Raw genomic sequence first — 17,264 nt, 5'->3', positions numbered from 1 at the left:
TCCAGCAACTCTGAAGATTATAATGCTGGGTGGTGAAAAGAGATTTTTTTTGGAGCTTCAACATGCAAAAGACTTTGTGAATCAATTGTCAGAATTTAAAGATTAAAATGTCGTGGACATCTTAAGAAATTATTTATTTTTTCCTTTTTTGCACATTTCTCTTGTATATAAAGAATGAAATGTTATTATATCAGGAATACTCTGGGGATCTAGGGACAGTGGGGATCTGAGTTCTGTCACATTAAGTGTGGCTTTTGCCAGAACCTGTAAAATGGAGGGGGATAGTGATGTAAAATCTATTATCAACACTATACGGGAGGGGGGGGGGAATTCTTTATTTCTACTTTACTTTTTACCATTGGGATTGTTGGAGACTGTGCATTTTGCCCCAGAGGATAAAGATTGATTGATGTATGGGGGGGGAGGGGTGTGGGTCAAGGGGATAGGAGGGGGTAAAGGATATGACTTGAACATCTGCAGGGATAAGTAACACAGTGAAATTTATAAGTTTTAATGTTAATGGTTTGAATGTTTTTTAAAAAATGGGGGTCAACCTGGCCTTCCTTCAAGAAACTCCATTAATTGAAAAGCAACATCAAAAGCTAAAAAAAAAGAGATTGGGTTGGTCAGGTCATAGCTTCTTCCTTTAACTCAAAAGCAAGAGTAGAAATTTTGATATGGAAAAATCTTCCAGTTAGAATACAAGATGTAGTTACAGATCTTGCAGGTAGGGTCATAATGTACACTGTTAGATATATTCAGAACCCTGATAAATTTGTACACTCTGAACACCGATTATGAGAAATACATGAATAAAACTTTCTTAAAATTGGCAGAACCACATAAAAACATATTAGAGGGAGGGGATTTTAATTTTTGTCTGGATCAGTTCTAGATAAATGAACAAGGGCAGTTGTTAGGTCAAAGGTGGCAAAAGCTACCTTGGTATTAATGAGAGAATTGAATTTAATGGATGCCTATAGAAGATCTCATCCAAGGGAGAGGGACTATTCTTTCTATTCTAATAGACATGATTCCTACTCTAGGATAGATTAGTTTTTGGCATCAATTCAACTACAGGCTCATGGAGGCTGAATATAAAGCGACACTTTTATCAAATTATTCATCTCTGGTATTAACAATCTCAATGCTGGACAAAAGACAGTTTATAGATGGCGCTTTAATTCATGGTTTTTGAGAAGACCACAGTTTTGTGACTTTATAAGGAGACAAATTGAGATGTTTTGAGAGACCAACTGTAATTCAACTACCAATTAATTTATTATATGCGATTCTCTAAAAGCATATTTAAGAGGAAAAATAGTGTGTTATACTTCAAGGATTAAAAAAGAATACACAAGGCAAAGGGAAGAATTAGAAAAGGAGATAGTTTATTTGGAAAAAGAGCTTCAGGAAACAGGTTTCGAAGAAAAATGTAGATTACTTATTAATAAAAAGCTCAAGTACAATATATTACAAACATATAAGACCGAAAAAAGCAATATTAAGAACTAAACAAAAGTACTCTGAGCAAAGGGAGAGCCCATAAGGTCCTTTCTTGGCAGTTGAAAGCAGAACAGGTCTCAAGAACAATCAATGCAGTAAAACCAGATACAAATAGGACTTCTTACAAACTGCAAGAAATTAATGAGGCTTTTAGACAATTTTATTCTAAATTATATCAATCAGAATCTCAAGGAGATATTAATAAAATTGAAGAGTTCCTGTCACAATTGGAACTTCCAAATTTAGATTTAGAAGAACAGGAAGGACTCAATGCCCCCTTCATTCAGATGGAGATAAGGGATGTATTGAGTTAACTGCAAGTCAACAAGTCTGGGGGAGGATGGGATTCCCCCTGAATTTTATAAACAATTTAAGGATCTTTTGATACCCCTCTTTATAGAGGTGTTCGATCAGGCAGTTGAGACACATAATCTCCTGGAATAATTTTCAAAGGCAATAATTACAGTGATACTTAAAAAAAAGATGGGGACTCACTGAAACCGTCATCTTATAGACCTATTTCATAATTGAATTTGAATTATAAAATTATTGCCAAAGCCTTGGCAAACAGATTGGGAAATATTACCCGAATAAATAGGATCAAACAGGCTTTGTTCAAAAGAGATAGTCTGCTGACAGGGTAAGCAGGCTACTTTGTATAATTCATTTGGCTCAAACGAGAGTGATTTGAGCATAGATGTAGAAAAAGCATTTGATGAACTGGAATGGGATTTCTTATTTAAAGTGCCGGAAAGATTTGGATAAGGCCAATTTTTTATAAATTGGATTAGAGCATTTTATTATGAACCTTAAAGCCAAAGTTGTAACTAATGGACGAATCTCTCCAGCATTCCCATTAACTATATCTAGTAGACAAGGATGTCCACTGTCTCTGGCTCTCTTTATCTTGGCTATAGCACTGCTAGCGGAAGCAATTCAACAAATCCAGTCATTAAGGGATTCAGGGTTAACCAGGAGGAATATAAGATTAATTTATTTGCCGATGATGTATAGATATATTTGACAGAACCAGTAACTTCATTACAGAAATTGTACACAAAACTGAAAAAGTATGGGAAAGTTTCGGGTTATAAAATAAATTGGGATAAAAGCAAAATTATGCTGCTTACAGTTGCGGACTATAGTCAATGTCAAAGAAATACTCAATTTAAAAGGCCGCTAAATGGGATAAAATATTTAGGGGGATTAACACAGATAATAATTTACAGAATTTATACATATTATCTCCACTTGCTTAAAAAAGTTGAAGAAAATTTGAACAGGTGGATGGCTTTGCCAATAACATTAGTTGGTAGAGTCAATTGTGCAAAAAATGAACATATTTCAAAGAGTACAATATCTCTTTCAGACACTGCTCATACCATTGCCTTAGCGGTTTTGTTTCAGGATTTAAATAAATGTGAGAAAATTTCTTTGGAAAGGTAAGATGACTGGAGTTTCCATAGAAAAATTAACATGGAAATATGAGCTGAGAGGTTTACAACTCCCAAACTTTAAAAATTATTATTGGGCAGACCAGAGTAAATTTCTTACCTCCCTATTTGAGGGAGGAGATAAGACTTCATGGGTGAAAATAGAACTGCATAAAGTGGGAGAGCAGATAGCAGAAAATTTCAAATATAAAAGGAACTCGAAATTAAAAATCTGGTAAGAAAGAAGCCCCCTTGTTAAAACATATAATTAATATTTGGAGCAAAATAAATTACCAGTTGGGGACCATCTCCAAAACACCCCTGACTCAGAATGGACTCATATCCTGAACTATGGGTAATACAATTTTAGATATCTGGTCCTGAAAAGGCATCAGGTTCATCAAGGATTGTTTTGAGCAGGGGGAACTTATGTCATATGAACAATTAAAAAACAAATATGGTATTGCTAATACAATACTCTGCAATTTTCAGTTAAGAGCATACTTAAGGGATGAACTGGGCCAGACAATGATTCTGTCAAAGTGCAGAAATGTGGAGACTCTGATTCAAAAGGGAAATTGAAAGAAATTTACTTTAGCAACGTATCTATTACTTCAAATGGGAACCCCTAAACAGGGGGTACATAAGTCTGGACAGAGATGGGAATCAAACTTAGATATAAGTATTGGTGATCAAAGCTGGTCCAATTTATGTCGGGACTGTATGACAAGCACAATACATGTAAGATACAGATTGGTGCAATAAGTTTTTGCACCAGTTATATCTCACACTGCAAAAATTAAATAAATTAAAATCTGACATTTCAGATCAATGCTTTATCTGCAGTGAAGAGATAGGAACTTTTTTTTCATTCAACTTGGGCATGTTCCAAGGTAAGACCATTTTGGGTAGATCTGGGGCAAATTACAAGAATTCAATTTCCAGAGGACCCAGAATTATTCTTACTGGGAATATTGTCAGAATGAGACCTAAAATGAAGTTGCACCAACATCAAAAAATATTTGTCAAGATTGTATTGGCAATGGCCAATGTATAGTGTTACTTGGAAGTCTGATTCTCATCTAGGTATAGGTCGGTGAAAAAAGGAATTGCACAGCTGTGTTCCTCTTGAGAAGATCAATTATAGCCTAAGAAATAAATACGACAGGTTCTTTAAAAATATGGCAGTCATATCTACAAAATATAGGTGCAAATTTTTAATTGTTCCTCATTTTACCCACGAGACCTATGCTAGCGACCCATCGAGATCCAGGTAAATCATGAAAATGTGAAATTTGTGAGATAAATGATGAATCCGTGATATTCCCTCTTTCTCTCTTTCCTCTCTTTCTTCTTTTCTTCACTTCTTTTCATTGAGACTTCCTTTTATTAACTTTCATGGGAGAGTAGGGTGGGGTATTATAGTCATCATGTATTTTATTCTGTATTCAATTTTTTCTTTGTTTTTGCTGATTCTATGTTTCGCTTCAAAAACATAAATAAAATATTCAAAAAATATATTGTACATGCATTCTTAGTAAGGTAGCTGTGGGCTAGTACAGGGTCTTACTCACACAGGTCACAGCACATTTGCAGAAACACCATTGCAGTAAGAGAAAGACTTCAGTTGGAGTTGACAAATCTTGAAAAAACAGCCATAAAAATGAAGAAGTTGTGGCGCTTCCAGGAGCTGAAGGAAATCACTGCTACCACACCGAAGGTCGTTAATGATTGCTTTTATTCAAATTCAGCGCGCCCCTTTAAGGGCAGCATGAGCTAAGTCACCTGGTGCATTGTGACATCATAATCGCTGCCCTGGGTGCGCGCTGGAAGGGATGCTGGAGTCAGAGAGAAACCTCTGATGACGCCATTTCCCCATAGCTTCCCCGCCACGTGGTGATACAAGTGGGGCCGGTTCACCATGAGGATGTATGCTGCCACACAATTCCACCACCCCCACCAGAACCAGCTACACGACCTGTCGCTGTGGCAGCCGGCCCCGGCGCTTGGCTGTGGCTGTCTGCATAGGCAGTGATAAGTCCAAATGAGCAGCCTTTAAGCAGTCCACAGTAAACAGTTCTTCCCTGCCCCCCACATCTAAAGTAAAAGTCCGACCTAACCGCCGGAGAACCTTGTACGGCCCTTCGTATGGGCGCTGCAGCCGGGGCCCTCTGTGGTCCTCTCCGGACGAACACAAATTGTGCCACAACCAGATCTTTTGGTCGATGGGATGGTCAGATGCCGTGGTGCAATGGGGGCGGTGGGGTTTGGTTGCCCAGTCATTTAAGGAGGTCTGCAAGTCGCTCACCTTCGTTGTGCATTGTCTCTGCCTCCAGGCTGAAGAATTCACCTGGCAGGGAGAGTGGCGTGCTGTAAACCATTTTTGCTGACGAGGCTTGCAGATCCTCCTTGGGCGCCGTCCTAATCCCAAGAACAACCCAGGGCAACTCGTCCACCCAGTCGGGGTCGGAAAGTCTTGCCATCAGTGTGGACTTAAGGTGTCGGTGGAGCCTCTCTATCAACCCATTACAGTGGGTGGTAGGCCGTCGTGTGGTGCAGTGTTATCCCTAAAAGCCTTGCCAACTGCGACCATAGTGCGGAGGTAAAGTGGGTGCCTCTGTTGCTCATGATGTGCGGTGGCACGCCGAAATGAGCAATCTATTGGCTGACCAGGGCTCTAGCACATGTCTCTGCTGACACCTCACAGACCGGGATGGCCTCCCACCATCTGGTTGCTCTGTCCACTATGGTAAACAGGTACTGTGAATCCATGGACACCAGCAAGGGGCCCACGACATCCACGTGGATATGCTGGAATCTCCGCGTTGCCGAGTCAAAATGTTGAACAGGGGCCTGCGTGTGCCTGTGGACTTTAGACATCTGGCACCTGATGCAGTTGTGGATTTGCACTGCCACCTCCTTCTTGAGGCCATGCCAGACGAATCGCTGCGCTACCATACGTATGGTAGTTTTTACTGTGGGGTGGGCGAGATCCTGGATAGAGCTGACAACCTTTACCCTCCACTCCTGTAGGATTACCGGGCGCGGTGAGCTGGTGGAGGTGTTGCAGAGCAGCGGCTGGGTGGAGTCAGGAAGCTAGATATCCTCAAGCTGGAGACCTGAGATGGCAGTCCGGAGAACTTGAGTTTCGGCGTCGAGCTGCTGGGCCTGCGCTAGTTGTGCGTAGTTGAGGCGGGAGCTAGCGTGCTGATGGCTGGACAGGAGAGCGCATCTGCGACCACAATGATCTTGCCCACCTGGTGCCGGATGTCTGTAGTGAATTTGGACACATAGGATAGGTGGCACTGATCCCTGGCTGATCACGGGTCCTAGGCCATAGCTAGTGCTTGGGTGAGGGGCTTGTGATCGGTAAAAACTGTGGAAGTTCTGCCCTCCAAGAAGCATCGGAAGTGGCAGATGGCCAGGTACAGCGCCAGGAGCTCCCGGCCAAACGCACTATATTTAAGCGCCAGTGGCCGCAACTGTTTACTGACAAAGGCCAGCAGGCGCCACTGCCCGTCCAGCCACTGTTCCAGTACTTTCCCAACTGCCATGGCGGAAGCGTTGACTGAGAGCACTATGTGCGCTTCCGGCAGTGAGTGCACCAACAAAGTTGCCTCTGCGAGGGCCTGTTTCGTTGCAGTGAAGGTCTCGTCCGCCTCCTCCGACTAGGCCACGGTCTTCTCTTTCGTCGTGATCAGTGCGAAAAGAGAGCGCATGATGCGGGCGGCGTTGGGGATGAATCTCTGGTAAAAATTTACCATTCCCACAAATTCCTGCAGGCCCTTAAGGGAGGAGGGTTTGAGAAAACGCTGGACAGCTGACGCTTTCTCTGGTGCCGGTGCTGCCCCAGACTCTGAGATGGTGTGCCCCAGGAACTGCAATGACTGTTTCCCAAACTGGCATTTGGCCTTGTTGACCGTGAGGCCGAATTCTACCAGTCGGGTGAACAGGCTGCAGCTGGCTATCAGGTTGTCACCTAGGTAGATAAAGACAAAGTCCAAATCATTACCCACTGTGTCCATGAGGCGCTGGAACATCTGGGCCTCGTTCTTCAACCCGAACGGCACCCGGAGGAATTTGAACAAGTCGAAAGGGGTGTTAATGGCGGTCTTTCCAATGTCAGCAGGTGTACCGGGATCTGGTGGTATCCGCGCACCAGATCGACTTTTGAAAAGAACCACGCGCCGTGGAGGTTGGCCGCGAAGTCCTGGATATGGGGGACCGGGTACCTGTCTGGAGTCGTGGCGACGTTTAGGCATCTGTAGTCTCCGCAGGGCCTCCAACCACCTGATGACTTCAGAACCATGGGCAGTGGCGCAGCCCAAGTGCTGTCCGAACGGTTCCCAGATCCTAGAGCCTGGAGAATTCCTCCTTTGCCTGTTTTAGCTTCTCCGGTGGCAGCTGCCTAGTTCTGCCATGCAGCGGGAGTCTTTCGTGGAGATGTGATGGAAAACTCCAAGGGGGGGAGGAGGAGGCGACGTCGAAATGTGGCTCCAGGATGGCAGGGAACTCACTGAGGATCTCGGCGATCTCGTCTGTGGTGGTGGCTACCGTGGCGATTTTAGGTCTGTCGTCGTCCACCGTGCCCAGGCATACTAAGCGAAAGTTGCTGGCATCGAGCAGCCTCCTGTTCCTCACATCCACCAGTAGAGCATAAGCCATGAGAAAGTCAGTCCCTAACAGCGCGGTGCCCACTGACGCCAGAACGAACCTCCAAGAAAACTTTTCATCCCTGATCTGTATCTGTGTCTTGATTGCAGAAACATTGGCAGCCTGAAGGGTTGGACCAGGGGTCCGGTAAGAGTTTCCAGCGCTCTATGGGGGAGGGAGCTCAGCTCGGCTCCTGTGTCCTCCAGGAACCGGTGGCCTGTGGACTTGTCAGTGATGTAAAGGAGGCTGTTCACATAGCCAACCATCGCAGCCATCAACGGTGGTTGGCCTGGCGTTTCCCTGGAAGTCGCAGGGCTGGCGGCACTTGCGGGCTTTCACTCCCCAGCGCTGATGATAAAAGCACGTTTCCTCTGGCTTGTGCTTCGGGGTGTCCTGCAGACGGCGGGGCCCCTGTTTGGAGTCTTGGCTGAGGGCTGCCTCGTTCTCCTGTTTTGCGCGTCAGAGGGCATCTGCCTGGGATCCGGCCTTATGGGGATCGGAAAAATACTCTTCAGACAGATGGAGCCGGATATCTTCTGGCATCTGTTCAAGGCGTAAGAGGAAACACGGTTCATGATCCTCTGCCAGGGCCAGCATTTCGTCTATGAGGGGCTGCGATTCCCCAACCCATCCAGGTGTAAGAGCCTGGAAATACGCTGCTGGGGAGTGAGGCCAAACTTCCCCACGAGTAGATTTTTGAGGGCGGTATACTTGCCCACTGCTGATGGCCGGTGAATGATGTCGTCCACCCTCGCCGCCATGTCCTGGTCCAGCGCGCCAACAACGTGGTAAAATTTTGTGGCGTCGGCTGAGATGTTGCGGAAGTGGAATTGTGCCTCCGCCTGCCCGAACCACGTCCGTGGGTGATGGGGGGAAGGGGGGAAGTTTGAGGGCTACTACGTGCATCTTGCTGGGTCCAGATAGCCGTCTGGGTCACCACTGTGGCGCTTGCAGGAACTGAAGGAAATCACTGCTGTCACACCGAAGGTCGTTAACGACTGTTTTATTCAAATTCAGCACGCCCCTTTAAGGGCAGCATGAGTTCAGTCACCTGGTGTATTGTGACGTCATTATCACTGCCCAGGGTGGGCGCTGGAAGGGATGCTGGAATCAGAGAGAAACCTTTGACGATGCCATTTCCCCATGGCTGCCCCGCCACGTGGCGATACAAGCAGGGTTGGTTTGCCATGAGGATGTGCGCCACCACAGAGTGTTCTTAATTGAAATTCAAGTACCAGGTGTGGTCCTTAAAAGCAATTTTTATGTACAATTAGCAGTATGCTGGCAGCTGTTTCAAATCTTACATATCATTTGGAATGACGTGTAAACTTTACAGAAAGAACCACTGGATATGGAGTGGTTTTGAAGAAAGGCAAGAGGTTTTGCAGAAATGAAATGAAAACTGAGGTGATGTCACATCACATGATGTCAGAGAACTATATACTGAAGATAGAGAAGACAGAAGAAAAACTTAACATCCTGGAAAGACAAGACTAGGACAGTAATCTCTAGAAAGAGAGGGAGGGGCTGTTTTGTAGTATATTATCCTTAATATGAGATTATCAGATACACAACATGTGGCTTTTAAATAAGACCTCTTCCATCTGTTCTTTTAAGAAAAGAGAGGCAGCCTCACGTGTCCAGAAGATGGTCAATCCATTAAAAAAAAACTCATCATGAAGATCACAGTTCTGCAATCCTAACAAAGGGAAACTTGTGAAAACACTTGTGAAGAATATCTTTCTGAAAGACAGCTCATCAAGAAACTTGTGAGTTTAAAGTGATCTGAAGATGTAATGTTTTAAACCCCTTTATAATTACTTCTGAACCACAATTTTAAAAAATCTTGAATTTCAACAAGAAGTTTGAAACTGGGCTTTGAAATTGACTTTTCAGACTCAAGTTTAAACTGATATAGTTTTGGAGTTTAACACACATTTACATTTGTGCATAGTGGGGTTAAATTTAGAGTTAAATTTAAAGATAATTAAGAAATGTTATGTAATTAATAGTTTAATAAAAACTTATTTTGAATTTACCATTGTCTGGTAAATTGTCCATTGCTGTTCCTTTGTTAATACTAATAAGGTTTGTTAGTTTGTAACACACCTACGACTGCGTCGGTTGGTAAGACAATAACACCATCTATAAATTTGCCAATGATACCATGTAATGGGTTGCACAAAGGAAGGGGATGAGCCAGCATACAGAATGGAAATTAAAAACTTGGCTGAATGGTGCACTAACACCAACCTTTCACTGAATGTCACCAAAATTAAAGGAGCTGATTGTTGATTTCAGGAAAACCAAAGGTATACAATCCAGTGATCATTAGGGGATCAGAGGTGGAGAGAGTGAGCAAATTTACGTTCTTGGGAGTCAGTATCTCGGAGGCCCTTTCCGGGACCCAACACACCAATGGCATCGTGAAGAAAGCATCTTTACTTCCACAGGAGTTTGCAGAGGTTTGGTATGAGACCAGAAACCCTGGCAAATTTCTACAGAGATGTGGTGGAAAGTGTACTGACTGGTTGCATCACGGCTGGTATGGGAACACCAATATCCCTGAGCATAAAGCCCTCCAACATGCAGTGGGTACAGCCGAGGACATCACAGGCAAAACCCTCTTAACTATTGTGTACATTTACAGGGAATGCTGCCATCAGAGGGCAGCAGCAATCAACAAAGACCCACACCATCCAGCACCTGCTGTTGGCATCAGGAAAGAGGTATAGGTGCCACAAGGCTTGCACCACCAGGTTCAGAAACAGCTGCTACTCCTCCAGCATCTGACTCCTCAATGACAAACTCTGATTCATTTAAGGACTCTTGTGCACTTTATTGATTTTTTTTGTTCTCTCTGCATTGCACAGTCAGTTTGCTTACATTCATCATCTGTTTATGGTTCTTTTATTTGTTGACATGTTTACACTGTGACATTTATTCTTTGCACCACCAATTAAGGGTAATTCTGCTGCACCTGTAGGAAAAGGAATTTCAGGGTTTTATGTGATGTCATGTATATACTCTGAAAATAAATCTGAAAATCTGAAATCAGGAGTTGAGGAACAAAAGAATTCAGTAAGGAGGCACAAGTAAGGACAGGTATTTCTAAGTTATTTTTACTCTATTTCAAAGACAGTGGAATGACAGCCAGGTAAGGGACATGCTCATCTTGCAGTTTGTGGATAGTCAGAGAATATTTACCACCCCCTGGCTGAAGAAACGCCTCCACATCTCTATATTGAGTGGACGTCGTTCAATCCTGAAGTTATGCGCTCTTGCCCTAGACTCCCCTACCATGGGAAACAACTTTGCCACATCTACTCTGTCCAGAACTTTCAACATTCAAAATACTTCTATAAGGTCCACCCTCATTCTTCTGAATCCCTAGGAGTACAGTCCAAGAGTTGTCAAATGTTCCTTATATGAAAATTTATTCTTTCCAAGAATCATTCTTGTGAACCTCCTCAGAATCCTCCCCAATGGCAGATCATCCTTTCTTAAGTAAGGAGACCAAAATTGTGCTCTGTATTCTGAGTGAGGCCTCACCATTGCCTTTGAAAGCCACAACATCACATCTCTGCTTTATATTCTCTTCCCTTAGATATGAATGCCAACATTCCATTCATCTTCACCACCGACTCAAACTGGAGGTTTACTTTTAAGGTATCTTGCAATCTTGCATGAGTACTGTCCAAGATTCTCTGCAGCCTCTCAGTTTCATCATCAGTACCTGCCCATCCACCTATCTTTATAACATCTGCAAAATTTGGATCTGCAATCCAAACATTACCATACAACATAAAAACATGATTCCAATGCTGACCCCTGCAAACACCATTCTTAACAGGTATCCAACCAGGATCTTTTTATTCCCGCTCTCTGTTTTCTGCCAATCAGTCAATGCTCTATCCATGCTAGTACTTTTTCTATAATTCCAGGGGCTCTCATCTTGGTAAACAGCTTCATGTGCAGGACTTTGTCAAAGACCTTTCGAAAATCCACCACTAGCCTCCTCCATCTGGCAGAATTGGTTCTCTCTTTCAACAACTTTTCTTTTGACTTTTCCCAATTGAAAGTATAACTTAGGATATTCACAAGCTATGCTTGTCTTTTTGTTTGCTACATGGAACAATCCATGTTGAAAATCTACACTGGTAAAGCTCCCCAACTCTTTTTCTGCTGACATTGGTGCTGTGTATTACACTCATGATAAGCCTGTCAATTCTATCAACATTGGTGCAAACTTCCTCCCTGCCCTCAAGTTCACTTGATTTCTCCCCTCTCTTGATCTCTCTGTCTCCATCTCAGGAGGCAGACTATCTTTTATAAATCTACTGTCTACCACAAATACTAGACTATATGCCTGCCCATGCAGAATCCTGTAAGGATGCAATTTTCTTCCCCCAGTTCCTGCTGTATCTGTTCCCAAAATGAGGTTTTTCCATTCCAGGATATCTGAAATGAGTATTGCCTGCACATTTTCAACTGTATAATGTGCTCACACAAATTTTTTCATCTATTTAAAAATCCACTTATACTATTTTCTTACACTTCCATTTGGAACCTACTGGATGCATTAGATGAATCTTTCATAGGTCACAGAGATGGAATTGCAAATTAAAATAAGCTACTGGCACCTTACAAAGTTCTTACAATGGTCACACACAGCCTTTTTTAAAAAAAAATCTAAAATGGTACCAATATCTCTTCCTTAAAGTTTAGTAAAGCAGATGTTAAAGCACCTTTCACATTCTCTGGATAGTCTGAAATGCTCTACAGTCAAAAAAATAACGCCTTTGATGTTGAATGATAAAAATTGATTTGGACACAGAGAAAAGTTCTGTTCTTCAAATGTACTATGGAATCATTCCTGTTCCAAACACCTTGTTTATTATCTTATTTGAAAGAAGACGCTTCTGGCAATGTTTTTACCATTTTATGTGATAAAACAGCAAACTAATCTGTTTCAAATAATAATTTCAAAGCTACACTATTGTTTTTGATCATGTAAAAACAAACAACATTTTACTAAAAGACTATTTTAAAATGAGGTATAAGTTACAATACATTTTGTTACAAAGGATTTCTATGAAGGTAGCTCTTTTTACTTTTTGTAAAAAATACATAAGTGGCACTAATTTTCATAGTGAATTAAAATAACACTAATTTCTTACTAGTACATGCATTTCATTTCTTAATCAAGAATGGTCAAGGTCTCTGCACAAATGTAAAGTATACAAACTAGTCAGGATATACCATTGTGTCTCCAGTGATAATAATCCAATCTAAAATATCAACTCGTGGATAAATCAGTATTAAGTGTTCAGCAAATCATTTGTTTACTTTTTAGGATCTAATGCTTATTGGTAATTCAAGCACATGCTGTTATTCTCCAAAAGTGATTTTAGAACATGAAGAATCAATCAGCAACATTGGTGAAAGACAAGGCAGTTTTGTTCTTGTGATTTAAAAAAAAGTCAAGTAACACAGTTTAATGTTTATTTTTGTTTCTGAACTTGCATGAACTGTCTTCAAATTTTGAAAGTTTTAGAGATATTTGCTGGACATTGCTCTCCCTGGTTGGAAATATAAAATAGAGTGCTGGCCAGAGGATAACGAACCACCTCCCTCACATTGAAACAACAAGAAACTTCCAACATCGAACAACCTTCAATATAAATAACTCTGCTAAAAAACCTTGTGGTTGCTCAATCACGTGTACCTTGAGAGCTAAAGTCAATAGATTCTGATATTAAGAGATATTGTGATCATACGGAAAAATGGATGAGGCAGAGGGCTGGTTATGAGCTTGCTGAGGAGTGTAAGATCCACACCTGCACCTTGCCCTTCTTTTATGAACTGGATTAATAATTCAGGCTCCTTGACATTTAATCCAGTAACACAGCACTGCACTGTGATTCCATGCAGTTCATAGCTTTTAAGAAAAACTATATTAAATATATGCAAAGTAAATGAGAAAAGCAAACAGAAGAGTGAAACACAAAAGTCTGCAGGTGCTGTGATTGTAGTAAAAACACAAAAATGCTGGAGGAACAGAGGGTCTCGCATCGTCCATAGGAGGTTATGGCATGGAACTAACATTTTGGGCCTGAACACTTCTTCAAGTTATGAAGAAGGGCTCAGGTCCAAAATATTGGTTATATATTTTTACCTCTAATGCATGCTGTGAAATTGTTAAATTCCTCCAGTATATTTTGTGTTTTAAAGTGAAGAAAAGCAAATAGGCAATATTCCAGATGTACCAATTAACTTTGCATAAGATTTCATACATACCTAATACACTGCCAATTTTATTTGTGAGAACAGAGTCTGTCTGGTCAAGCCAACCTCCTCCAGAAAGCCCTTCTTTAAACTTCACAAGGATCGATTGGTTGCTCAGCAGTATAACAATAATTCTCATTGCTGCGGTGACAGTGGTGGGATGCAAATGTTCTTCCATGAACATCAGAAGCCAGTCAAAACCCAAAACTTTAACCAATTCTTCACATGCTCTATGCATTGATGTTGTGGGTGTGTTTTAAAAAAAATAAAAGAAAAAAGACAAAGTGAGCCAAAACCTCAAACTTGAAAGTGCACAGGAAATGGGCAAATAGTGATTTAACTAAAATGGTGCAAGATCAATGATACATACTGTATTTAAATATAATTATTAAACAATATGAAGGCTGCTCAATCATGTACCATGGGTTCAGTGAAAAAAGTATACCTGGTGACAAACACATTAACTAGAATTCCTCTTGCTTAAGCTGGTATTAACATGGACTCAAAATTAATTTCTCCTGACATCATAGTTTCATTCAGCCAACATAAATGACAGGCTTAAGGAGGGAATTTGGGAGTGGAACTTAGCAATGACTGAAATTAAACTCTGACTTCTTAAATAAAAGCCCAATTATTTATTTAATAGGAAGATCAAGGCAAAGGTATAAATATATTTATATAAAGGCACATTAAGTTATAAATAAATAATTTTTACAAATGAATTCAGCATTTGAATGTTGTAATAAAATAATTGAAATATACAGAAAACCATCAAATTTTAAGTTCTCACACCATCACTCAAATCTCCCAAAGACATCTCCCAATTCTAAATGAAATTTGAACTTGATATGCAGTGAAATGGAATCAAAATTAGGTGAGCAACGCGTAAAGCACAGTTGTAGAAAGAAAATGATAGTAGTATTTTTAAAATATTGGTGACTGTACATATGAGGCTACTCAACACAATTTTTGTTAACTACTCATTTCATTTTTCAATTTTCTTTTTACTTCTGAAAACATCAGTCCATCATTCCTGCATAATCACAAACTGAACCAGCAATTCCCATTCCTCAACCTTTTCCATAACTGTGTATTAATTCATATGGTATATTGTGGCCATATCCTTCAGTCTCCCACATTGAAAACCTTATCTGTGGCAATTCATAGTATTTGATATTTGTACATTTCCTGTGTCATTTGCATATAACTCAAAAATCATATCAAATTGGATAACACTATTTAAGTAAAACTTACTGTAGATTAACACTGTTTTTTTCCTTTGAAGTATACAGTAGCTTTAGCAAGACGTCCAAGAGCCTATTTCTCAGTAGAATGGTATTAGCTGAAGCAAGGCCACCAAAATCATCATCGATGCCTGCCAAACATATGAAATGCATTTTTTCAATTATAAACCTTGTATGTGGTTTCTTCATATTATTTCACATTCAGGTGGAGACATCGAAGGATTTACTAAACTTTTGGCTGTAGCAAACATCAAGGAAGAAATTCTACCTTAATGGATGATAACTTCAGAGCTGACATTCAACCTTAAATACAGCTCTAAAAGGACTGAAAAAGTGGAAGAAAATTTGCTTTACAAGCCAGAGGTGATAAGAGAATGATAGAGAAAATAAAGGTCAAAAAAGGCATGACAAAGCAGGAAATCCTTCTTCACTACTGATTACATAAACAATACAAGGGATTATGGATTTTGGAAGAAGCATGTTAGCAATATCTTCTGTAACCGCAGAAAATAGTTCTCCCTGCATATTAAAACATGCAGCTGCTGAACTTGGAGGAAAAAAGTGCAAAAATATATTTTCTAATTCTCACAGCCTTGGGCTGTGTGCTTATACTATCTAAGTACAAGAATGCAGTCAATTAAAATTATTTTGTGTAGTAACTGCATCTGGCACAGAGCTAGAATCATACCAAGTCTTAGAGGTGAAAATAATATATTTATGAATCAGGTAGCCTATCAAATATGGGTAGATTATTGGAAAAAATGGTGAGAGACTATAATGAAGTGATTATTAAAGAGAAGGTTAATTATGATTAAGAACTAAACATTAGGACATTGACCTCAATTGCATTTTCAGGCAGTTTTGCATAACCCTAAATGTCCTGATTTGTCAGAAATCATCTAGTTCAGCTCTCACCTCAACCTCCTCTCAAATATTATCCTTGTATAAGATATTATCCTTGTATGTCTTTGACCCCTGCTTCTGCACTCCACAGCCAGAAAAAAAACAAACACTCCACAAATTACCCTGTCAAATGCTCGCAAGAATTCCTGTGTCTCAGAGAGAGTAATTTTCATTTTTCTTCACTCTGGACAGTTTGGTTAATGTCCTTCTGGGCCAAAAAATAGCTTTGCAGAATTCTATCTTGTGTCTCCCTCAATCATAAACATATCTTTGCTTCAATGGGTAGACCTGCCTGAATATAAAATTCTTGAAGCACTTCACTCAAGCCTTCTACAATTGGAAAAAGATACCTCCTCTGGCACTTAAACCATCTTTAAATAAAGGCTAATATGTTGTTTGCCTTCTTAATTGCTGAACGTACTTACACATTCATGTATGAGGATATCAACATCTCCCAGAACATCAATTAAAGACCACTCCAAAATTCAAGCTTTACTCGCAAAATGAACAGCCTTACTTTTTCAACATTCTATTCCAAATGCCTTGTACCAAGCCATTATCCAAGTCTTTTGAAAACCTCCCAGAATTTCTTTGTATTCCCTCACAGCACACACTATAAATTAGTTTTGTATCCTTTATCCAAATCACTGGGCTAGATTATGAATAGTTGCTGAATTACCAAATTGTGAATCTGAAAATAAACCATTCATATCTACCATTTCAGCCCTTCACCAACCTTCAAATCTACCCCAATAACCAAGGGTCTAATTTGATTTAACAATCACTACAAAAACACTTCCATCAAAAAGCTTCTGAAAGTACAAACATAAACCACATCAACCAGTTCTTTTCTTTTCTACAAGTGACAACCTCAAAAAGCTTAAACAAATTTGTCAAACACTATTCCTCATTCAGAAATTTATGCTGACTAAAACCCAATCCTATTAATATTTCTTGTATCCTCATCACTTTTTTGATAATATATTTCAGCATTTTCCCCTCTCGTAATGTCAAGCTAACTGACCTCTACTTCCTTGGTTCCCCTCTCCCTCTTTTCTGAAATAGGGATCACATTTGTTACCTTCCAAAATGTGGAAACAGTAAAATCGATGGAATTTTGAAAGATGACAATACATCCTATACTTGTAGTTTTCTAAGATGCTAAGTCCATTTGATAAATACTATGAGATTGGACAAGCTACGGCAAAAGGCCTTTAATGTCAGCCAATCCAAGGTA

General features: G+C 40.5%; 1 protein-coding gene across 6 annotated transcripts in view; it reads right to left on the bottom strand.

Moving 5' to 3' along the window:
* Nucleotides 1-17,264, bottom strand: part of wdfy3 (WD repeat and FYVE domain containing 3) — a 444,121-nt gene that overhangs the window by 194,393 nt on the left and 232,464 nt on the right. For all 6 annotated transcript variants that reach the window (XM_069926060.1, XM_069926059.1, XM_069926063.1 and 3 more), the window contains 2 exons: nt 15,135-15,255; nt 13,893-14,110 (listed from right to left, as the gene is read on the bottom strand). In XM_069926060.1, coding sequence (XP_069782161.1) covers nt 13,893-14,110; nt 15,135-15,255 — 339 coding nt within the window. The remainder of the gene's footprint in view (nt 1-13,892; nt 14,111-15,134; nt 15,256-17,264) is intronic.

This window comes from Narcine bancroftii, chromosome 3 (genome assembly GCF_036971445.1).
Source record: "Narcine bancroftii isolate sNarBan1 chromosome 3, sNarBan1.hap1, whole genome shotgun sequence".
Lineage (NCBI taxonomy): Eukaryota > Metazoa > Chordata > Chondrichthyes > Torpediniformes > Narcinidae > Narcine > Narcine bancroftii.
Note: the sequence above shows the minus strand (reverse complement) of the source record. Positions and strands in the feature narration are given on the sequence as shown.